The 25,587-nt window shown below is 38.1% G+C and overlaps 3 protein-coding genes across 3 annotated transcripts; 2 read left to right on the top strand and 1 right to left on the bottom strand.

Moving 5' to 3' along the window:
• The first annotated feature begins 1,714 nt into the window (after positions 1-1,714).
• LOC145213255 (sialate:O-sulfotransferase 1-like) lies at positions 1,715-5,467 on the top strand. Its single transcript, XM_080081488.1, has 6 exons — positions 1,715-1,752; positions 2,659-2,855; positions 3,013-3,199; positions 3,571-3,809; positions 4,072-4,278; positions 4,876-5,467. The coding sequence occupies exons 1-6, from the start codon at positions 1,715-1,717 to the stop codon at positions 5,250-5,252; spliced, it is 1,245 nt and encodes a 414-aa protein (XP_079937614.1). The 3' UTR covers positions 5,253-5,467.
• A 1,129-nt stretch (positions 5,468-6,596) lies between these two features.
• On the top strand, positions 6,597-13,239 carry LOC145213254 (sialate:O-sulfotransferase 2-like). The gene is made up of 8 exons (XM_080081487.1): positions 6,597-6,748; positions 8,138-8,205; positions 8,270-8,378; positions 9,156-9,352; positions 9,674-9,860; positions 10,219-10,457; positions 11,530-11,739; positions 12,400-13,239. The coding sequence occupies exons 1-8, from the start codon at positions 6,597-6,599 to the stop codon at positions 12,774-12,776; spliced, it is 1,539 nt and encodes a 512-aa protein (XP_079937613.1). The 3' UTR covers positions 12,777-13,239.
• Positions 13,240-16,981: 3,742 nt separating this feature from the next.
• LOC145215332 (sialate:O-sulfotransferase 2-like) lies at positions 16,982-23,232 on the bottom strand. The gene is made up of 8 exons (XM_080084022.1): positions 23,017-23,232; positions 22,102-22,169; positions 21,926-22,034; positions 20,831-21,027; positions 20,487-20,673; positions 19,878-20,116; positions 19,408-19,614; positions 16,982-17,831 (listed from the first exon to the last, which is right to left on the bottom strand). Exons 1-8 carry the CDS (start codon positions 23,139-23,141, stop codon positions 17,455-17,457), a joined length of 1,509 nt encoding a protein of 502 aa, XP_079940148.1. The 5' UTR covers positions 23,142-23,232; the 3' UTR covers positions 16,982-17,454.
• Between the last annotated feature and the right edge of the window lie 2,355 nt (positions 23,233-25,587).

Raw genomic sequence — 25,587 nt, 5'->3', positions numbered from 1 at the left:
CGCAGACAGAAAACTTTCATGGAGGCAACCCTTTGAATAATGTTTTGAATCCATATAGTCAGTAGAGTGCATTTTTTCGATGTGTCCCTTGCCATTTTGTGCTAACGTCCATACAGGCAACACAGAAGTATAAATCGCTACAACTTTATACCACTTGATTATAATGCAATTGTAGTATTGCTTCGTTTACGCGCACTGGCTCGCATTAATGCTCCAACTTTCGATGTAGACCAGTAGTTGTCAGTTGTAGCAAAGCGGCATATAAAATTCAACAGGTAAACCACATCTGTTTCCATAAGCACCAACCACGACTATATAGATACATCTGCCACGTCGAGTATCGCCGCTTACAAAATGAATACTGGGGGCGCAACAGAGTATACGTTACGTAATAAATGTGTAACACGATCTCTTGTCAGTCTGTCCTACTTGCGTGTTGTGTCACAACCAGATCAATCTTGACTATTGTATGTTTGTCAGTCTGCATCAGAAAACAGAAGGTGTAGGAGCGTTGCTTGTAATACCATGAGGGAAAAGTTAGTATGTTTTTTTCTGGTTGCTCTGACAATGCTTTTCATTCACAAACAAACTTATGACACCGTATACTCAACTGAGGTTATGGGATCAACTTCTGCGGATGAATCTAAAAGGTGCTTTGAATGACATTTCTCATATATATATATATATGTCTTGAGTTTGTGCTGTAGGTAAATATGTAAACCATCAGCACAGTATGTCGGTAGCCTGACGTTATAGTTCTCTGGATAATGGTGGCTTGTCAAATGTCAAAAACAAATTTGTAAATTTAAACCGAGTCTGAAGAACCTGTCTTATTTAATGCTTTGAAATGTTGCTGATGTTGATGCATGTAAACTAGTTTAAGACCACCGGAGCACGCCTCTTTTTGTATTAGTGCAACGTAAATATTTTTCTGACGACAGACTGGTTCGTTTTTCTGCAGTGGACAAATATAGTGAACAAGTTGTTTTATTAAGCCTTTAGGAAACTTTAAGCCTTGACTTTGAATAAAGGAGCATTTAACAAGAGTATGTAAGATCGCCAGACAGGGGTAGATAGCATTAGGCACAATTTGGTGTTTAATGTAGTATTTCATAGCTTTGACACGACAATCACCAAATTGACTGACATATACATCCTGTTCGATTGGCAAATAGCTGATCAAATTCATTGTTATAAAACAACTGTGCATTGTTTTAAATGTGTGACAGATTAACAGCAGCGATTTTCAACAAACGTAAAGTCACATGAGTCGCAGTAACAGAAATACCAGGAGTATCTCGAACATAAGAAAGCATGGGACTACATAACTACGAAACATAACCCATTGTTCCCCTAATTGGACTGTGTAATGACCGGCGCACCTGCTTCACAATACTACTGTCATCTTGTCTTTTGAAGTGTTCTGTAGATGTTTAAATTTAATCTAGTTAGCTATACATACAAGTTCAAACCACTTTTGCTGACGTTTCTTTATCTTTTTGTACCAGGGTGACAACTGAGACACAATTTACGTTACCATTTGTGTTGAAAAACGAAATTAAAGTTGTTTGCGAAGGTAAGCTTTACATGTACGAACCTTAAATATTTCGGAACTTAGCCTCTAATCTTGGTTTACTACCCAGCGTCTTATATCGGATGCTACTACCGAATAAAGGAAATTGATCAATCAGTTACGTCTGTAAAACACAAATTCATGACGACTGGATGGTGCGTTTCGTACTGTGAAACAAAGTAAGTGACAAACTTTTGTTGACCACGCCCCCTCGCTAAACAAGTGTTTCTCCAGTGCCAGGTTAAGGGTCTGCTGGCCTGTAGGCACATTTTATAAGTGGCCCGAAAATCGGGATTGCCATCTAAAAAATTAGAATTATCAGTGTTGCCAAATCATCGTCACAAAGATAAAGTGGCCTGTATTCTTGACTGGCCTGTAGGCACGTGCCTACTTTGCCTAATGGTTAATCCAGCACTGTGTTTCTTGTGTACACCCATAGGACAGCATCACCAGGCAGGGGGTTTGAGATACATTTTTGAAATGAGAGTTGTTTTAACATATCTGTAAAGTATAGTATCAGTGTGATCAGGAATATTTCTCGAATAACATTTTGTAACAAAAGGCGGTAGGTTTTACTGTAAAGTAACGACAATTGTTTTTTTTTTACTTTTGTCAGTCATTTTAAACGGCAAAAAAATGAAAAATTAATTCAAAAGGTAAGAGGCCTTAACCGTTTCATTAGTCTATTGTGATTAGAGCTATTTACAAATTGTCGCATAGACTGGATACAAGGCCTCCAAGAGATAAAAGTAAAGCATTAAACTGGCTCTTGCCAGCACAAACGTTGCCGCATTGTGCAATCAAAAGACAAGGATCCATTTCCAAGAACTATTTTAGAGCAAAATTTGCTTAATTAACCAAAACACAAAGTGCGCAAAATTAATCCAAAGGTTACTGATGACCAAACTTCTGGGTATAATTTAGACATAAATCTACTATTTGGATATTGAACAAATGAAAATAAATTTGCTGCTCGAAATTGTTTAACAAAGTTTTGCTTAAAAACCTCCTCCAAAACTCCAAACATAGGTTTGCACAATATCAGAATTCAAAATACATTGTTGAAAGCTGTCAGTTATGTTCAGGGATTTTAATTTCGCGGCTGTAAAAGACATCACATGCTTTTGTGCAAAACAATTTCAAGCTGTGGCCGATATCAGAAATTCGTCTGACCAATGCAACATCGTTTGCGGCGGAGGGAGTGTTATAGAAGAAGATCCCGGGACTTGTGGAGGAGAAACGAGTGTTGAAGTTTATTTTCTTAAAGGAGAATGTATTAAAGGTGGATTAGCTTTTGTTTGAAATCGGTTTAGTTTCAAGTTCCCAATTTGTTATATGTGTGTGTTTTGCAAGATCCAATACCGATAATCAGAAAGTCTAAACCAATCCCCAGCACATGCGGAAATAAACATCGAGATTAACTAACTTGCTTTCAGCAGGGTCTTTTACTGCGGACCAGGCGGCTTCTCGATATATTGGATGCATTAAAACTCCTAAGATATTGCTTTCCAGTAATCATCACATTGTGACCTCATCACATAATTGCATGACCGTTTGTCAAAGCGAAGAACATCCGCTCGCATTTTATGACAGAAAGAATTGCTGGTGCGGAAGAGCAAGCAACAGGTTGTGTTATTCATTAGGTTTTCTTTTTCTTGACCCATGGTCGCTTTGAAAGGTAAATTAATTTTGTTTTGTAACCCCAATTTTGTAACTCATGCGACAAAACCCAATTGCTTTTATAAATGTCGGTGACAAAATTTCCATCGATATATATTGAATTTTCCTTTATACAATTGGTTGACTGATGTAATAGAAACAACCCACCTGTTCAAAACTTATCTCATAGTCAAATCTACGAAGTTCTTTTTAAACTTGTGATTCATTGATGATTAACATAACAGTACAAATGCATATAATTATGTGCACTTTAAGTGTTTGAAAATTTGATGTATAAGTATTATTGGTTACATGAGTTTCAACGAAAATTTTTTAAGCATTGACTTAACACGAAAAGTCGATTCTTGCAACACTACGGACACCGTTAAAGTATTCCGGACGTTTGTGGAAGACATAAGATGTGGCAACGTCCGTCTTCTTCCACCAGGAATTTACAAAAGGACTTTACTGACTACATATCCGGGATCAGGAAACACCTGGACTCGGTATTTGCTGGAGAAAGCCACTGGTTATTACACTGGAAGTGTTTACAACGACCGAAGCCTCAGTGGAATAGGTACAGTGACCTTTGAGTCAGAGTTGAAGGTCGGAAGGGTCCGTATGTTTCGTTTCAAATTCAGATTTGTGTTCAATTTGAACGGGGTTGGTTCGGGTCTGACTTTACACTCAGCCACATTTGTGCCGAATTTTAAGCTAAAATATCTAACTTTTGCACCTAAATCAATCTCAATTTACCTGCAAAAACATAATTTCTCGGGCCAGGCTGTATTTACCGGTTTGAATAGTTTCAGGATGGTCGTCGCTTTTTTATTATTTAGGTTACCTGGGAGAAAGTATTAAAGTTAAAGAGAACAGGACAGACATTATCAAAAATCATTTTGTGAACAACAAGCCGATTTCTGATTTCTCTTCAGCGTTCATTTTGGTCATCAGAAATCCCTTCAAATGCATCATTTCACTTTTCAACTGGGCCTTAATGTCTGGGAGCCATGTCAAGTCTGCACCAGACGAAGTGATACAGCAAAGTACGCAATATTTGTATTGATTTTTGAATGCTCTTTTGTAGCTTGGTAAAATTTATGCATGCAATTCTACCATTTCTTTGTATTGTATGTGTATTGCGCATGCCAGAATGATGAGTTCATTTTGTTACCATTGCGCACGTGTTTATATCCTACTGATTTAAGCACACGTATGGATTAGTCATGCAATAAACCGATCTCAAAAGGTCGTTTAAAACACTGCAAAACACCTTTCATGGCACATAATGATCACAAAATAAAAAAAAGTTTGCAGATAGTTTCACTCGTAAAATTGACACTAGCAATAAATACATGTTCGTATATCAGAACTGTAAGTCGGACCGGGCTTAAGCTTGAGCAAATTGGCTTCATTCGAGTCTAACCTTACACTTGGTTATATTTTTGTCGTAGTTGCACCAGGTCAATTCTAACTATCAGGGATAATTCAATCCTGATTTCAATAAGATTGCGTGTTCAGGTCGGGTTTTGGCCTTGTACTTTAGGATTATTGGCCAAATTCTTTTACCCACTTACAACTCTGTGATTACAATTGATCGACGTTGTTTTTTGATTTTTCAACTTTTGTTTTGTTTGTGGCAGAAATCAACCAAACAATGAAAGAGGAGGTTTTGTCATGGGCGAAACTTCACGAGAAAATTTTATCCCAGAAGAGACCAGTATTAGTGATGTACTACGAAGACATAGTGGCCGATCCGATCTCAAGTGTGAGGAAGATGGTCGAGTTCCTTCCCAACCCTGCACTCCACCCGAGTGACCTTGAGGAGAGACTCGCTTGTTTAAGTCAAGAGATCACGGGCCTTGCGAGGCGACCACCACGAAAACACTCCTACTTTTTTCCACCCAAAGTTAGATTAGATGTAAATAAGGCGATCGAGAAAGTGAGAGAAATGTTACGAAAAAGGGGAATTGAGAAAGATTTGCCGCCTTATGAAAGAGGACCCGAAATGGAATGGTGAACGCTGAATAGTGTACACGACATGTACACACCTTGACTGACTTTGTTGGTCAAACCTGAACGCTAAATCCACAATATGCGTTGTAAAATAATAATGTGCAGACAGTGCACACTTTGACGACCTACAAGGTCTCATCGGTGCTGGTGACGAGATATTGGACGTTTTGCCTAATGTAGCCATCCAACGGCACTCCAGTTTTTTGTGAGTAAAGTAAAAACCCATTTCCTACCTGGTCCGTGCGATGCCACAACTGGGCATACACCAGTATGTTGTAGAATTATCTTACCACTCTGATACTGTGATAGAAAAATCGATTCTACAAAATGTTTATTTATTACACACCCTTCCTCATGTATGTTCTCGTATCTAACCAAATGAAAATCTTTTATAGGCAAATACTGGAGGATTTTTTATTAACTGCTTTTGGAAACAAAAAGTTATTTCTAAACTAAAGTTACGGGGAAAGAATTTGAAGAATTTTTCAAACGCTTATAGTCGATATATTGCAATTTTCAGACGTGGCCCAACTTCCCATTTCGTGCTAGCGTCCATACAGGCAACAATTCATATGCAGGTTTAACCGAGCGCATTTATATATACGTACGTTACGACTTGGCAGGTTGTGTGAGGTAAATGATTATATCAATAGGAAGTCGCGTGGTAAACACCAAACATGTTGACTGCCCTTTTTAAACTTGCTCCCAAACGTTGTATGGCTAGGCCTAGGCGAAAGCCACGAAAATAAACCGCCATTTTTGTTCAACCCTAAATTAGGTTAGAGGTCAATAAGGCGGTCGAGAAAGTGAGAAAGACGTTACGAAAAGAGAAAATCAAATAAGATTTGCCGCCTTACGGAAAAGGGGCCGAAATAAAATGGCGAACCGTTAAACCGAGAATCAGTCAACAAAGCAGTGGGAAAAGTGAAAAACAATCTTTCGGAAAAATATCATAACCGAGAAATGACCACCTTGTGAAAATGCACTCAACTCTGACTGGTAAAATTTCTTGCTGGTTTCAACTGTGTTCAACTGTTTGAAGTACATATCCGACATGACATATATCGTCCCATCATACTATACTAAAAGTTTTGACCTTGTTCAAATAAAAACCATTTGGTTTGTAGCGAAAAATAGGTGCATCATAGTTGATTATTATCTACATGCAGTCCATTATTTGTATGGCAAACACCTTCATTGGATCTGGACCCCCCCCAAAAACACCCGAACAAAAACCAAATCCGGAAGAGGGCGCATTTGAGCACTCTTGGCCTGATAAAGCGTTTAGCTGAACGCTTAAGTATAGGTGTCTGCGACAGAGCTGCGGTTTAGTTTAGTTTGTGACACAATGACTTCACAGTCTTTGTTACTGAGCAAATGGAAGGTTTTGTCAGGGGTTGTTTTGGTTGCTGTGGCTACGTTCTTGTTCTACAATGTAAGTTATCATCACGAATCACAAACCGTCATTTGGGGTGCACCTTCTCAAGTGGAATCTAAAAGGTATGTCGTTGTCTTTTCTTGTATGTACCCATTTTTGGCAGTTTATATTAGTAAAATTGTGTTGGCTGTAAAGCTGTAGGTTTAGTCCGAAAAAAGTTTAGATAGTCTAGCAACTCAAGGCTTTACAATGCGGTACAGCTACAACGCGTTCAACCATTTCCCACCAATTGTGCTTTTTACTGCTAATACTGCTATAACGTTTAAATTTGCGCAGCTATTTCTGTCTTGGTGATTGTTTTAGTGCTGTATTGTCGGTATGTTCTCCAAGCGAAATAGATGGTGATTAAAAGTTGTGGCTCTTGTGTTTGGATAACGATTGTAACAACGTTACAAACGTTAAAACAGGGACAAATATCTTGTCCGAAATAATCTACATAAATTATAAAACATTTTTGCGGCACAATGTTGTCATTACGTTTTGGTTTGTCGCTAAGTTTTGAAAATAACAGAAGTGTGGCGAAGATAAGAAAAGGTTGTAACCATACCTGACGCCTCAACAAACGTAATTCTGTCTGAATCTTTTGTCTGTGGCAGAGCCGCGTCCTGATAAAAGCGAATGGATTCTCTTGAGGTTCAACATTCGGTATAAGTGCACGTTTGCAATTTCCTTTAGAGCTGAGTCATTGACCCTCAAAGTTGATTAAGATTTTAACTGAATATGCTTGATACTTACGTGAAATAGGGTGTTTATAAACGTTTCAAATACGGTGTAGAACACAGAAATTTTAAAGGATTACAGTCTGTTGTTACGCGCCTATTGTCTTCATCACTTTTAAAGTGTCTCTAATGACTGGTTATCATATAATTTACTCCACAGAAATTGTACTTGACCAAATTATGTATACTTTTTCATGCCTAAAACTGCCAAGCCTTGACGATTGCCATTGTGTTTGAAGCTATATTGTTAATATTGAGTGCTATATCACATTTCTATGGCACAAAAGACATTCACCCATTCAAAAGCTTGTGTGTTGAAAGTGTAGCTGAATGACAACGGTTTACAACAGAAGGCAGTAATTTTAGTTTTCCGTTGAAAATATCCGTAATGACATGGGTCGAGACAAGCAGTGGAGAATATCATGCTGTGACGTTTTTGTTTGACACGCTTCGTCAAGCGAGTGGAATGCGTAACAAAATAAGTTTGATACTGGTGGTTAAACGATTTTTATCTTTGTATAAATGACACATTTTCTTCATTGTTGGATGAGTTTTTTTTATGTGAACAAGCCACACAAGAATTCGTTCCAAAACCAATTTGTTCTACAACGCGTTAAAATGGTTAATGAGTAACTGCGTGTAGATACGGTAAAAAAAAAACTAACCTAGCTTAAATATACAGGGCTTATTCTTTACTGGTTGTGTTTTGATACATTTGTTTTTACTTTCTAGAAAGATAATTGGGATCCAATCGACGTTAATACCTCGGTTCAAGGAACGAATTACAGTCGTTTGTGAAAGTGCGTTAATGGTTTGATTTTAATGACGCTGGACAGATGTGCTAATTCTGAAACGTCTTTTTAGCATCTTATGTTGGATGTTACTATGGATTAAAGAAAATTGGCAAAGAAATTCAGGTTGCAAAATACAAGTTTATGACCCATGAGTGGTGCATTTCGTATTGTGGAACACAGTAAGTGAAATGATTAATATTTAACGCAATAGGCAACCTCTTTTCGTATAACCCTAGTTTATATAGGTTCCTCAACTATTATGTTTTAATATATATTTTTATTTGTTAAATGCCTTGTTTCGTCGGATCAAGTCTTACGCTTTATCGAGTTAACGCCTAAAAAGGATTTCTAGATTTGGTTGCTTCGAAACGCCATAGTGTGCGACGGTCACTAAGCAAGTATAATAAAGTCCTTGTACAAACAAGTCTCAACCAGAATGTGCCATCGATGCCCCATTGTTCATACAAAAACGAAAGGGACGCTTCCAATATATCCCGCATGTTTGAAGTGTGGTACGCCAGGAAAAACAAATAACCTTCAAGCCCGTGAAAATGTACTAGTGGTACAAAACCTACCTAAATGTGGGTAAACCGAGGTGTTCGACAATAAAGTCGAACTGATGAGGATCATACGGTTTGCTGTTGGTAGGAGAAATGGTTTTTAAGGTCACAAAAATTCGTCCTTAATTGCTGACATATATTTTGAACATTTATACTTTCAGTTTTCGTGTAATGATTGTTTTCTGGATCCAAGCGGGTGTATTTTGTAATTAAACAAGCTTGCCTTACCTTTTTAGACACTTTTTACACATAAACACCTTATGTGTGTGAGAACCAATGAAGTAATGACATTAATTTGGTTTATATATGTAACTGTTTCAAATTCACAATGGGATTCAAAACTTACAACTGCAGTCAGATGCAATTTGATTTTACTTACTGTCCAATTTATTTCAGAGGATTTAAATTTGCGGCTGTAAAGGACATTCAATGTTTGTGTGCAAAACATTTTCACTATTTGGCCGATATTAGAACTTTATCTGATCAGTGCAACATCACTTGCGGTGGAGGAAGTGACAAAGATGATGTTCCGATGACTTGTGGAGGAGCAAAAAGTGTTGAAGTCTATTTTCTTAAAGGAGATTGTGTTAAAAGTTTGTTATGCTTTGCCAACATTTCAAGTGCTTTATGTTTTTATGACCAGTGATAAACTTTATGATTTTATGACAAGTAATAAAATTAAAAAGTTTTTCTTACCTGGTCGACCAGGTATTTGTCAACATTTACGTATACTTTTAGCCTGTGAACTGTAACAAAGCCACAGAAATAAAAATATAAGAAAATATTAAAGTGATTATTGAGAGAATTATGTTTTTATAATAGATTTGTGATATTGCATACATATTCTACCTTTATTTGCGTTGAAACCGTTTTCGGAACGCCGTTTTCGCTTACATTACCACTGCTTTTAACAGGGTCGTTTACTGCGGACCATGCAGCTTCGGGATACGCTGGTTGCATAAAAATACCAAAGACATTACCTTCCAGTAATCACCACATTGTGACCTCATCTCATAATTGCATGACCGTTTGTCAAAGCGAAGAACATCCGCTAGCATTGTATGACGGAAAGAGATGCTGGTGCGGCAGAGCAGGCAAAAGGTTGTGTTGGCCGTTTGTTTTTTATTTTGTCTTTAACCTACTTCAATTTCGAAAATTTACCGCCAAATTTTGTAACCAATGCGACAAAACCCAATTACTACGACAACTGTTGGTTACAAAAATTCTTTAGATGACGTATTGAATTTTCCTTTATACAACTGGTTGACTGATGTGATAGAAACAACCCATCTGTTCAAAACCTATCGCAAATCTATGCGGTAGGATTTCTTTCAAACTTAAAATTCATTGATGATTAACATAACAAGACAAATACATGTCAATGGGAAAACTTGAAGCGTTTGTAAACTTAGTGCATTAGTTGTATTAGCTAAATGATTTTTAAGGTATATTCTTTTAGCATTGACTTAACACGAAAAGTCGATTCTTGCAACACCTCGGACACCGTTGAAGTATTCCGGACGTTTGTGGAGGACAGAAGATGCGGCAACATCCGTCTTCTTCCACCAGGAATGTACAACAGAACTTTATTGACTACATATCCGGGATCAGGAAACACCTGGACTCGGTATTTGCTGGAGAAAGCCACTGGTTATTACACTGGAAGTGTTTACAACGACCGAAGCCTCAGTGGAATAGGTACGCAGTGACTATATCTGTCAAAGTTGGAGGTCGGCCGGGCCCCGGCGTTTGGTTTGGGTTCGGACTTTTGTACACACGGCCACAAACTTTTGCACGTAACCCATGCTTTATTTACCATATTTACCAAACTCAAGCTTTATTTACCTTGATAAATCTACCTTTCGTAACTTATTCAGGTTTAAAAAAAACTTGAGGGTTTAGGCATGGGTTTCGGGATTGCTTACAACTCTGAAAACTCTGAAACTGATTCAACATATACGTTGTTTCATTAAAACTGTGGTGATATGCCCAGTATGTTTTGCCATGTCTGTGCTGTAGGAAATTGGTAAATCCAAAAGTTATTGCGGTTTCGGCATGGCCATGCCAAACAAAATTCGCAAAGTCAATTTGTTTTGTGGTTTCGGCAGGACTGCGCACTTACTGTGCAGTTTGTAGGATAGGTCATATGAGCTATAAAATTTGTGCTAAAAGCTCTTAGGTCTACATAAATATCATCATATTTTCAGACACTCTGTGTCAGTATTTTTTTGTATAAATTTAACTAGATAAGCAGCTAGTTGCTGGATCTGGCCTATAGTCAAATAACCCCAAAATGCCCTGTTCAAAACCAATTGTCTATTGTGTTGGTTGTCTTTGTCTTTCCTGAGGATTTAATGCAGTGGTTCTCAAACTTTTTTATTGTCGGGGCCAAATGGTATTTTTTAAGTGTGCAGGGAGCCGCAAAAAAACGAAACCTTAAGAAAATCACTAAAAATTATGACATTCAAAGCTAAAATAGCAATGTTTGGTGGTTTTCTGAGGTCTGGTGCGAGCCGCAAAACAAGTAGTTGGGAGCCGCATGCGGCCCCGAAAACCGAGTTTGAAGTTGAAACACTGATTTAATGTATAGGCCTGTCAATCAAACTTCCGGGCCTAAACAGGCTTCTCAAAAACGATTCGGGTTCGGGCTTGCACCTTCGAGTTTGGGGCTTGTACTTTCAGGTTCGGGCCGGGTTCGGTCTCCAATTTTAGACGCGTTTACAATTCTGTGTAAACGTGCTACGATTTGACTCGCTTTTTTGTTAATTAGGTTACCTGGGAGAAAGTATTGAAGTAAATGAAAACAGGACGGATATTATCAAAGATCATTTTCTGAGCAACAAGCCGGTTTCAAATTTCTCTGCAGCATTCATTTTGGTCATCAGAAATCCCTACAAATGCATCATTTCATTGTTCAACTTGTACTCTTCGAACTTTGGGAGTCACATCAAGTCTGGACCGGACGAACTAATACAGCAAAGTACGCAATATTCATATTGTTTTTTAGATTCTCTTTTATAGCTTGGTAGATATATGCATGTAATTATACCATACTCTTGTATCGTGTTGTATCCTGCGCCCGCCAGAATGATGTGTGCATTTAGTTACCATAGTACACTTTTTATATATATTCTGTTGATATAGCCCAAATACTGATAAATTCATACTAAGTTATTCTCAAACGGCTTAGGCCGAAACCGAGGAAATTGAATCAAGTCTTACAAAACACTAAAATATCGTTTATTTACTGTCAATATATACAAACTCGTTTGAAACACTAAAAAAACATCTTTCGTGGCATATAATTATCACAGAATGAAAGAAAAAAAGTTTGCACATAGTTTCACTCGTATAATTGACACCAGCAATAAATTCATGGTTGCATATTAAGATTCTATGTCGGGGCGGGGTTAAATTTGAACAAACGGGCTTCATTCGGGTTTGACTATACACTTGCTACTTTTTTGACGTAGTTGAACCTTGTTAATTCTAACTATCGGGGATAATTCGATCTTAACTTCATTTATATTGCGCGTTGTACTTTAGGGTTAAGGGCCAATTTTGTAGACCACATACTACTCTGTGGTAACAATTGGTGACAGCGTCTTTATTTTTTTAAACTTTTGCTTGTTTGTGCCAGAAATCAACCAAACAATGAAAGGGAGGGTTTTGTCATGGGCGAAATTTCACGAGAAAATTTTATCCCAGAAGAGACCAGTATCAGTCATGTACTACGAAGACATAGTGGCTGATCCGATCTCAAGTGTGAGGAAGATGGTGGAGTTCCTACCCAACCCTGCACTCCACCCGAGTGACCTTGAGGAGAGACTCGCTTGCTTGAGTCAAGAAACCACCGGTCTTGCGAGGCGTCCACCACGAAAACACTCCTACTTTTTTCCACCCAAAGTTAGATTAGATGTTAATAAGGCGATCGAGAAAGTGAGAGAAATGTTGCGAAAAAGGGGAATCGAGAAAGATTTGCCGCCTTATGAAAGAGGACCCGAAATGGAATGGTAAACGTTGAATACGAACATGTACACATCTTGCCTGACTTCGTTGGTCAAACCTAAACGATGCCTCAACTGGGCATACACCTCAAAGGAAACTTGCTCACAATGGCCGCATGGGAACAAAAGTGAAGTCGGTTCAGTGCTACAGTATCAATGGAAAAGCATCGAACCAATAAATGATAAGCTGCATACAGTGCACACTGTTTCAACATATAAAGTCTGATCAGCGCAGCTGGTGACGAGAGATCGGCCCTATTGAATGATGTAGCCATCCGACGACATTCCGGTCTGTTGGAAGTAATAGGGTAAAAACCAGGTGTGCCATGGGTTTGACCCTGTTGTGAGGCATGGGTTTTTACCCTGTTACTCCCAACAAACTGCTACATCAGCCAATACGGCCGATCTCTTGTCACCAGCGGCACTGATGAAACCTTATTTGTTAAAACAGTGTGCAATGTATCCAGCTTTGGCTCGATGTTTTACGTTTTTAAACATACAAGTTTGTATGTGAAAGCATGTTGTAATATTATGTTACCATCCTGATACTGTAATAGAAAAACTTCGTTGCTTTAAAATGCTTAATTTGTACACGCCCTTGCTTATTTGTGTTCTCGTATCCCATTGAAAACCTTTTATAGTCAAAAATCATAAATTCTTGGAAAATTTCGATAACCTGCTTTGGAAGCAAAAAGTTTTTTTACGGAACTTAAATTAGGGGGCAATCTTGGGCGCAGACAGAAAACTTTCATGGAAGCAACCCTTTGAATAATGTTTTTAACCCATATAGTCAGAGGAGTGCATTTTTTCGATGTGACCCATGTCATTTCGTGCTAACATCAATACAGGCAACACAGAAGTATAAATCGCTACAACGATTTTCTTTATACCACTTGACTAATGCAATGGGGCAGTTAATTAAAATATTAAATGACCACACGATGTCGCCACGCAACGGTTATTGTCAGCAGCGGATTTGTATTGCGGGGCTACTGTTGTCTGATGAAGTCGAACGTTTGAAAGAAAAGTTTAAGAAATTAATCATATTGCTGATACAATGTCACAATACTGTTGTGTGCCAAATTGCCTGGAAAGTAAAGGTGGCCATAAATTTCCACTTAATAGTCAACTGTATGAGAAAAGGAAGGTGGCTATCAAGCGTGATGACCCTTAAACTGAAAAGTTGTGAAAACCGGGTCACGTCTAAAACTGCGGGCCCACTTGGCCCACTTGGCCCACTTGGCCCGCTAGTCCCAGCACTTGGCACATCTCATGCAAGTAAAAATACTGCAGGCCAGCTTGATAACGTCGAGGGCACGCCTGTCACATGTCATTAAATTTTGATTTCGACAAGATCTGAACGGCAAGCAATGGATATAATGGGTCCGGAGTTTTTACTTGCGAGAGACGGGCCAAGCAATGGATATATAGTGGGCCCGCAGTTTTACTTGCCAGAAGCGGGGCCGCAGTTTTTCAATTGCATGGGGCGGGCCAAGTGCTCCAAGTGGGCCCGCAGTTTTAGACGTGACCGGTGAAAACCGATAATTTATCTATTCTATCAGATGAAAAAAATTAATACATGGCCAGCACGAGAAGTTGTTGATCAATCAATGATCGCCAAATTTAAACAGCCGTTTCCTGCTACCAGAGTTATTTTGGATGCCACAAAAATTAAAAAACAAAAACAAATGTTAAAGCTCAAAATTCCACATTTTCAACATGTAACTAAACCATAAAGATTCTGGTTGGAATTTTATAAAAAGGGCTAGTCACTTTTCTAAGTAAATTTCATGAAGGATTTGCAAGTAATAGAAGATTCTGTACTATACTAAATGCCTCAGAGTTTTCTTAACCCAAAGACGGCATTATGGCAGATAGAGGAATCAAAGTGCAAGATTTCTGTATTTGTTAACATCCCTTACAATAGTAAAAGGAAAAAGCCAGCTTGAAAATATTTCAGTAGTAACTAAAGGATAGGCATACTGCATCAGAAAGGATCCATGTTGAGAGAGTCAGAGGACATTAAATATAAAATAATATATAGCTAAAATATACAAGATATTAAAGCAATCCATGCCTCATTATGCTGCGCCTGTCAAATAAACTTATTTTTGTTTGTTTTATGTGGACAAATGTGTTGTTAGAGATAAGTGTTATTTTTTTGTGTATGTCAGTTAGGTTATGGCAGTTTTGTCCAGGACAATGTGTTTTGTTTGTGGGTTGTCTACAGGACTATCTGGCTGTTGCATTAAAACATCCATGTTTTTATTTTACTTAGGTGTGTGTATTTTTGACAGTAATTATGATTACCAAAAAACTTGGTCTGTAAATACTTTTTTGTGGGTTGTCTCTTACATCAAAGTTTCTTACATTTCTTACAACAAAGTACGGTAAGTGCCCTTTTTTCATACATTTTGCCATGACATATTGCTTCTATGGACAGTGCAAACTTAATAGAGTCACATAGTTTTGCATATTTCTTCTTTCAGTTGCCAAAATAATATCCCTAATTTGGTGCTGTTAAGCGAAACTTTCATTGGGTAACATTCCTTGCACTTACTTTGTTCAGTTGTGTTTCATTCAATGTTTTAATTTGCAGAAAACAAGGTTTACAAGTCACCACTATACAGTACATGTAATAAATAAAGTGAGTAATTACTTTTCAAATGTTTCGCAGGGTGGTATAACGTTTGAAGCTGATCTGTACAACTTTTCTTACCTGGTAGCTCTTCTGTGATGTGAAATTTGGAAACCATAAGAGCTATGGCTGCTAGATGTTTGCATGTAGCAACCATCAACAAGAAGAAACTGCAAAAACAACACAGAAAAACAACGCATTATAAAATTAAACCCCCCTTTCTTGCCAGTTGTTTTGGCACATCTTTTATTTAACTCAGATTTTAATCTGTATGTTGTCTATTTAGAATAATCCATTTTTAATTGATTTATGTTGGCAAATAACAGTGTTTTATGGTAAAAATATGACGGAGTGGAGTTGTGTTGATGAAGTAATGCGAAATTTAGGCTTCTAAATTTGCGCGCGTTTGTGCCGTTATGACAACTATCACTGTTGCGTGGCGACACCATGCGGAAATTTCGACCATTAACTGCCCCATTGTAGTATTGCTTCGTTTACGCGCGCTGGCTCGCAGTAATGCTTCAATTTTCGATGTAGACCTGTAGTTGTCAGTTGTAGCACTATTTATTCAAAGTATAAAAAGCGGCATATAAAATTCGACAGGTAAAACACATCTGTTTCCATAAGCACAAACCACGACTATATACAGTGCTGGATTAACCATTAGGCAAAGTAGGCACGTGCCTACACGCCAGTCAAAAATCCAGGCCACTTTATCTTTGTGACGATGATTTGGCAACACTGATAATTCTAATTTTTTAGTTGGCAATCCTGATTTTCGGGCCACTTATAAAATGTGCCTACAGGCCAGCAGACCCTTAATCCGGCACTGGAGAAACACTTGTATAGCGAGGGGACGTGGTCAACAAAAGTTTGTCACTTACTTTGTTTCACAGTACGAAACGTACCATCCAGTCGTCATGGATTTGTATTTTACAGACGTAACTGATTGATCAATTTCCTTTATTCGGTAGTAGCATCCGATATAAGACGCTGGGTAATAAACCAAGATTAGAGGCTAAGTTTCGAATTATTTAAGGTTCGTACATGTAAAGCTTACCTTCGCAAACGACTTTAATTTCGTTTTCAAACGTAAATTGTGTCTCAGTTGTTACCCTGGTACAAAAAGATAAAGAAACGTCAGTAAAAGTGGTTTGAACTTATATGAATAGCTAACTAGAATACATTTAAAGTGCAATACATTTACAGAACACTTCAAAAGACAAGATGACAGTAGGATTATGTAGCAGGTGCGCAGGTCATTATACAGTCCAATTAGGGGAACAATAGGTTATATTTCGTAGTTATGTAGTCCCATGCTTTAGTATGTTCGAGGTACTGCTGATATTGATGTTACTGCGACTCACGTGACTTTACGTTTGTTGAAAACTGCTGTTAAGCTGTCACACATTTGAAACAATGCGCATTGTTTCATAACGTTGAATGGGCTATTTGCCAATCGAACAGGATGTATATGTCAGTCAATTTGGTGATTGCCGTGTTCAAGCAGTGAAATACTACATTAAACACCAAATCGTGCCTAATGCTATCTACCCCTGTCTGGCGATCTTACATAGTCTTGTTAAATGCTTCTTTATTTAAAGGCAAGGCTTAAAGTTTCCTAAAGGCTTAATAAAACAACTTGTTCACTACATTTTTCCACTGCAGAAAAAGGAACCAGTCTGTCGTCAGCAAAATATTTACGTTGCACTAATACAAAAAGGCATGCTCCGATGGTCTTAAACTAGTTTACATGCATCTACATCAACAATATTTCAAAGCATTAAATAAGACAGGACTCATTTAATAGGGCCGATCTCTTGTCACCAGCTGCGCTGATGAGACGTTGTATGTTAAAACAGTGTGCACTGTCTGCAGCTTATCATTTATTGGTTCGATGATTTTCCATTGATACTGTAACACTGAACCGACTTTTGTTCCCGAGCGGCCATTGTGAGCAAGTTTCCTCTGTGGTGTATGCCCAGTTGAGGCATCGTTTAGGTTTGACCAACGAAGTCAGGCAAGATGTGTACATGTTCGTATTCAATGTTTACCATTCCATTTCGGGTCCTCTTTCATAAGGAGGCAAATCTTTTTCGATTCCCCTTTTTCGTAACATTTCTCTCACTTTCTCGACCGCCTTATTTACATCTAATCTAACTTTGGGTGGAAAAAAGTAGGAGTGTTTTCGTGGTGGTCGCCTCGCAAGGCCCGTGATCTCTTGACTCAAGCAAGCGAGTCTCTCCTCAAGGTCACTCGGGTGGAGTGCAGGGTTGGGAAGGAACTCCACCATCTTCCTCACACTTGAGATCGGATCAGCCACTATGTCTTCGTAGTACATGACTAATACTGGTCTCTTCTGAGATAAAATTTTCTCGTGAAGTTTCGCCCATGACACAACCTTCTTTTTCATTGTTTGGTTGATTTCTGCCACAAACAAAACAAAAGTGGAAAAATCAAAAACAACGTCGGCCATTTGTAACCACAGAGTTGTAAGTGGGTAAAAGAATTGAGCCAATAATCCTAAAGTACAAGGCCAAAACCCAACCTGAACACGCAATCTTATTAAAATTAGGATTGAATTATCCCTAATAGTTAGAATTAACCAGGTGCAACTACGACAAAAATATAACCAAGTGTAATGTTAGACTCGAATGAAGCCAATTTGCTCAAGCTTAAGCCCGGTCCGACTTACAGTTCTGATATACGAACAAGGTACCTGAAGGTATATAGGCCCGGAAGGTAATAAGGCCCACTACTCATATTTTTTGGTATACATGTAAAAATGTTTCCGTTTCGATATAATTTTTAGATTTATTCAAACTTACAATGATTTGGAAAGTTTTGGACCTGTAAGTTCTGTGTATTAGTTTCTACGACCAACCCAAATTCAAAAGTGTTTTTTTACAGTTTTTTTTCTTTGTTTAAAAAATTTTGTTACAATAATAAAAAGGTTTTGTTGTCGAAATAAAATCTTATTAGGATATATCAGAAACGGGTCATTTTAGCTCAATTGGAGCGTTATCCCATCTGAAAAAAAGAATTACCTCAAATGAATTTTATTAGGGTTTCGTTTGTCAGCCATTGCTGGCAATAAGGCCCAACAAATTTTTGTCATTTTCGATATTGTTTTTTATAGCAAAGGCGACTGGTACGCAAAAAATTGCTTATTTGCTTTATTAGAGATGAAAGTTCAAATAATAAGTATTTTTTAAAGTTTTTGGAGTGAGATCTTTCATTTCGCTTTATTGGCGATCAACTGTCAAGTGGTTGTTTATTCGTTGTTGTTAGTACCTTCAGATTAACAGTTATATGTCTTAAAGTTAATAACGTTGCTTGGTTAAACTTGTTTTGGACCTACGCAAAGTATAAAGTAGTCTGATTGATATCTCGACCTTAAAAAAATACATAAAAATGTTGGGCCTAATTAACAGCATAGGTATGTATTAAGGCCCAAGTTTTTAATTTTTTTAAACTGTCATCATTCAAAAACTAATCTTGCAAACGCCTTCAAAGTCTGATGGATGATTACAATTGACCGCTACAACCACCATGCCAAATTTGGGCGGAAACTATTGAATGTTTTTTTAGTTATGCGCAATAGTTTTTTAAGGGGGCTTGTTACCTGCAGGTACCTCATGTATTTATTGCTAATGTCAATTTTACGAGTGAAACTATCCGCATTTATTTTTATTTTGTGATCATTATGTGCCATGAAAGGGGTTTTGCAGTGTTTTAAACGAGTTTGTATATATTGGCACCAAACAAACTTTGATTACACCTGCTCGGTTTCGGCCTATCCTTTTGAGATCGGTTTGTTGCATAACTTATCCCTACGTGTGCTTAAATCAGTAGGATATAAACATGTGCGCAATTGTAACAAAATCAACTCATCATTCTGGCATGCGCAATACGCATACAATATAAAGGAATGGTAGAACTGCATCCATACATTTTCCCAGGCTATAAAAGAGGATCAAAAATCAATATAAATATTGCGTACTTTGCTGTATCACTTCGTCTGGTGCAGACTTGACATGGCTCCCAGACTTTAAGGCCAAGTTGAATAATGAAATGATGCATTTGTAGGGATTTCTGATGACCAAAATAATCGCTGCAGAGAAATCTGAAATCGGCTTGTTGTTCAGAAAATGATCTTTGATAATGTCCGTCCTGTTCTCTTTTACTTTAATACTTTCTCCCAGGTAACCTAAATAATAAAAAAGCGACGACCATCCTGAAACTATTCAAACCGGTAAATACAGCCTGGCCCGAGAAAGTTCTTTTTTTGCAGGTAAATTAAGATTGATTTAGGTGCAAAAGTTAGATATTTTAGCTTAAAATTCGGCACAAATGTGGCTGAGTGTAAAGTCAGACCCGAACCAATCCCGTTCAAATTGAACAAAAATCCGAATTTGAAACGAAACGTACGGACCCTTCCGACCTTCAACTCTGACTCAAAGGTCACTGTACCTATTCCACTGAGGCTTCGGTCGTTGTAAACACTTCCAGTGTAATAACCAGTGGCTTTCTCCAGCAAATACCGAGTCCAGGTGTTTCCTGATCCCGGATATGTAGTCAGTAAAGTCCTGTTGTACATTCCTGGTGGAAGAAGACGGACGTTGCCACATCTTATGTCTTCCACAAACGTCCGGAATACTTTAACGGTGTCCGTAGTGTTGCAAGAACCGACTTTTCGTGTTAAGTCAATGCTTAAAAAATTTTCGTTGAAAATCATTTGACCAATAATACTTATACATCAAATTTTCAAACACTTAAAGTGTACATAATGATATGCATTTGTACTGTTATGTTAATCATCAATGAATCATAAGTTTAAAAAGAACTTCTCAGATTTGACTATGAGATAGTTTTGAACAGATGGGTTGTTTCTATTACATCAGTCAACCAATTGTACAAAGGAAAATTCAATATATATCGACGGAAAGTTTGTTACCGACATTTATAAAAGCAATTGGGTTTTGTCGCATGAGTTACAAAATTGGGGTTACAAAACAAAATTAATTTACCTTTGAAAGCGACCATGGGTCAAGAAAAAGAAAACCTAATGAATAACACAACCTTTTGCCTGCTCTTCCGCACCAGCAATTCTTTCTGTCATAAAATGCGAGCGGATGTTCTTCGCTTTGACAAACGGTCATGCAATTATGTGATGAGGTCACAATGTGATGATTACTGGAAAGCAATATCTTAGGAGTTTTAATGCATCCAATATATCGAGAAGCCGCCTGGTCCGCAGTAAAAGACCCTGGTGAAAGCAGGTTAGTTAATCTCGATGTTTATTTCTGCTTGTGCTGGGGAATAGTTTACAATTTTTGATTATCGGTATTGGATCTTGCAAAACACACACATATAACAAATTGGGAACTTGAAACTAAACAGATTGCAAACAAAAGCTAATCCACCTTTAATACATTCTCCTTTAAGAAAATAAACTTCAACACTCTTTTCTCCTCCACAAGTCCCGGGATCTTCTTCTATAATACTCCCTCCGCCACAAACGATGTTGCATTGGTCAGACGAATTTCTGATATCGGCCACAGCTTGAAATTGTTTTGCACAAAAGCATGTGATGTCTTTTACAGCCGCGAAATTAAAATCCCTGAACATAACTGACAGCTTTCAACAATGTATTTTGAATTCTGATATTGTGCAAACCTATGTTTGGAGTTTTGGAGGAGGTGTTTAAGCAAAAATTTGTCAAACAATTTCGAGCAGCAAATTTATTTTCATTTGTTCAATATCCAAATAGTAGATTTATGTCTAAATTATACCCAGAAGTTTGGTCATCAGTAACCTTTGGATTAATTTTGCTCACTTTGTGATTTGGTTAATTAAGCAAATTTTGCTCTAAAATAGTTCATGGAAATGGATCCTTGTCTTTTGATTGCACAATGCGGCAACGTTTGTGCTGGCAAGAGCCAGTTTAATGCTTTACTTTTATCTCTTGGAGACCTTGTATCCAGTCTATGCGTCATATTGTAAATAGCTCTAAACACAATAGACTAATGAAATGGCTAAGGCATCTTACCTTTTGAATTAAAATTTTTTCACAGCCGTTGTCTAAAAAGACTGACAGAAATAAAAAAACAAACAATTGTCGTAACTTATAGTAAAACTCAAAGCCTTTTGCTGCAAAAAATGTTATTCGAGAAATATTCCTGATTACACTGAAACTATACTTTAAAAATATGTCAAAACAACTCTCATTTCAAAAATGTATCTCGAACCCCCTGCCTGGTGATGCTGTCCCATGGGTGTACACAAGAAACACAGTGCTGGATCAACCATTAGACGTGTCTACAGGCCAGTTAAAAATCCAGGCCACTTTATCTTTGTGACGATGATTTGGCAACACTGATAATTCTAATTTTTTAGTTGGCAACCCTGATTTTCGGGCCACTTATAAAATGTGCCTACAGGCCAGCAGGCCCTTATTCCGGCACTGGAGAAACACTTGTTTTACGAGGGGGCGTGGTCAACAAAAATTTGTCACTTACTTTGTTTCACAGTACGAAACGCACCATCCAGTCGTCATGGATTTGTATTTTACAGACGTAACTGATTGATCTATTTTCTTTATTCGGTAGTAGCATCCGATATAAGACGCTGGGTAATAAACCAAGATTAGAGGCTAAGTTTCGAATTATTTAAGGTTCGTACATGTAAAGCTTACCTTCGCAAACAACTTTAATTTCGTTTTTGAACACAAATGGTAACGTAAATTGTGTCTCAGTTGTCACCCTGGTACAAAAAAGATAAAGAAACGTCAGTAAAAGTGCTTTGAACTTATATGTATAGCTAACTAGATTAAATTTAAAGTACAATACATCCACAGAGCACTTCAAAAGACAAGATGACAGTAGTATTGTGTAGCAGGTGCGCAGGTCATTATGCAGTCCAATTAGGGGAACAATAGGTTATATTTCGTAGTTATGTAGTCCCATGCTTTAGTATGTTCGAGGTACTGCTGATATTGCTGTTACTGCGACTCATGTGACTTTACGTTTGTTGAAAATCGCTGCTTTTATTCTGTCACACATTTAAAACAATGCGCATTGTTTCATAACGATGAATGGGCTATTTGCCAATCGAACAGGATGTATATGTCAGTCGTGTTAAAGCTGTGAAATACTACATTAAACACCAAATTGTGCCTAAATGCTATCTACCCCTGTTGATCTTACATACTCTTGTTAGATGCTTCTTTAGTTAAAGTCAAGGCTTAAAGTTTCCTAAAGGCTTAATAAAACAACTTGTTCACTATATTTTTCCACTGCAGAAAAACGAACCAGTCTGTCGTCAGAAAAATATTTACGTTGCACTAATACAAAAAGAGGCGTGCTCCGGTGGTCTTAAACTAGTTTGCATGCAACAACATCAACAACATTTCAAAGCATTAAATAAGACAGGTTCTTCAGACTCGGTTTGAATTTACAAATTGTTTTTGACATTTGACAAGCCACCATTATCCAGAGAACTGTAACGTCAGGCTACCGACATACTGTGCTGATGGTTTACATGTTTAACTACAGCCGAAACTCAAGACATATGTATATATATCTTTCGAGAGAAATGTCATTCAAAGCACCTTTTAGATTCATCCGCAGAAGTTGATCCCATAACCACGGTTGAGTATATGGTGTCATAAGTTTGTTTGTGAATGAAAAACATTGTCAGAGCAACCAGAAAAAAACATACTAACTTTTCCCTCATGGTATTACAAGCAACGCTCCTATACCCTCTGTTTTCTGATGCAGACTGACAAACACACAGTAGTCAAGATTGATCTGGTTGTGACACAACACGCAAGTAGGACAGACTGACAAGAGATCGTGTTACACATTTATTACGTAACGTATACTCTGTTGCGCCCCCAGTGTTCATTTTGTAAGCGGCGATACTCGACGTGGCAGATGTATGTATATAGTCAGTGCTGGATTAAGGGTCTGCTGGCCTGGAGGCACATTTTATAAGTGGCCCGAAAATCAGGGTTGCCAACTAAAAAATTAGATTTATCAGTGCTGCCAAACCATCGTCACAAAGATAAAGTGACCTGGATTTTTGACTGGCCTGTACGCACGTGCCTACTTTGCCTAATGGTTAATCCAGCACTGTATTTCAACATAGGTTTGCACAATATCAGAATTCAAAATACATTGTTGAAAGCTGTCAGTTATGTTCAGGGATTTTAATTACGCGGCTGTAAAAGACATCACATGCGTTTGTGCAAAACAATTTCAAGCTGTGGCCGATATCAGAAATTCGTCTGACCAATGCAACATAGTTTGCGGCGGAGGGAGTATTATAGAAGAAGATCCCGGGACTTGTGGAGGAGAAAAGAGTGTTGAAGTTTATTTTCTTAAAGGAGAATGTATTAAAGGTGGATTAGCTTTTGTTTGCAATCGGTTTAGTTTAAAGAAGGGAGTCGAACCGGAACTGAACCCGAACCCGCGAACCGGTTTGAGCGGTTAATTTCATTAAACCCGAACCGAACCCGAACCGCTAATTACGATTTTCTAAAAACCCAAACCGGAGTTGAACCCCATATTTTGTTTGGCGTTGGACCCGAACCGGAACCGAACCAGTAAAAAATGCAGTCTGTTTTATATTTTGTGATTTTTTCCAAACAGCGCACTAAAGAATACGCGACATAACACTATAGGGCGTGTCAAAACTAACAGTGCACGGGCAAAATTCTTTTGGAGTTTGATAAGGCCAGGTAGATGATGGGTAGAATTAAATTAAAACGAATAAAAATTTAAACCGGTTTAGAAACCGCAAACCGGTTCGGACCGGATAATTTGTCCAAACCGGAACAAAACACGAACCCGAAAATATATATATTTTAAAACCTGAACCGAATTCGAACCCTTAAAAACAAAACCAAGTGAACCCGAACCGAACCTGAACCCATATGACAAGCGGTTCGACTCCCTGGTATTAAGTTCCCAACTTGTTTGCAAGATCCAATACCGATAATCAAAAAGTCTAAACCAGGGTTTCCCAACCGGTGGTACGTGTACCACTAGTGGTACGCGACGGCACTCCAGGTGGTACGCGAACACCTTTTGTTTTTTTGCGATTTCCGTATTTTTGCACACAAATCACAAGTGATAACAAAATGTCTGTTACTGAATCCAACGGGTTACGTCTATGTTTGCTCCAACTAACCCAGTGGTTCCCAAACTTTTTTCTTTTAAGGCGCATTTTAGAAAAAACAAAAATTATTTGGCGCACTCTCATAGTTAAATAGCCTAGTTGAACATCTCATAGACGTGGTGCATGTTGGCCTAGTGGTCTAAGCACCAGGTACTACTGCTCTACTTGATTGATTTTAATTTCAACATTTTTGGCGGCACACCTAATGACATCTCGCGGCACAAGTGTGCCGCGGCGCATAGTTTGGGAACCACTGAACTAACCCATTTAAGGTGCCACCAGTAAGGCAGGCATTGTTAGAAAATAATATGTCTTTGTTCTAATTATTTCGTTGTAACAATAACAAGCGTAGAGATAATGCGCCTGTAGTTGAATTAGTGTGCTTTGAGAGTCTACTGCAGAAAGTGCGTTACAAACGTTTTACCAATTTGATTTCGAAAAATGTCGAAGCGAAAGTATGACACAGGTTATCTAAAATATGGATTCGTAGAAATTGGACACAGAGGCGAGGTTCTCCCGCAGTGCGTGGTTTGCATGAAGACGCTCTCGAATAGTGCCATGAAACCAAGTCTGCTCAAGCGGCATCTTGAAACAAACCATCCTACAAAAAAGGACCAAGATCTTAGCTACTTTCAGCGCCTTGGAGAAAAAGCTAAACAACAACGCATTGATAAAACAGGCGCCGTCTACCAGCTCTGGGAATGTAAAAGCTTCATTTGAAGTTTCCCTCCTGGTTGCCCAAAACATGAAGGCGCATACAATTGCTGAGTCTCTAATTATGCCAGCGGCGAAAATCTTGGGTAGGGATTCTCTTTAATGATGAATATCAAGCCAAAGAGTCGTAACCGCCTTACTTCCCCCGGCCATGATTTCCTATGTGCAGTAAGCAAAGTTGTGCCCCGCATCGATCGACTTGTAGAAGGCAAACAAATACAGATTGCTCATTAAATTTATCTTTTCTTCATTTTTACTTCTTCGTTACATTTGCATTAGTCGATTC

Source organism: Phallusia mammillata, chromosome 2 (assembly GCF_965637545.1).
Source record: "Phallusia mammillata chromosome 2, kaPhaMamm4.hap1.1, whole genome shotgun sequence".
Lineage (NCBI taxonomy): Eukaryota > Metazoa > Chordata > Ascidiacea > Phlebobranchia > Ascidiidae > Phallusia > Phallusia mammillata.
Note: the sequence above shows the minus strand (reverse complement) of the source record. Positions and strands in the feature narration are given on the sequence as shown.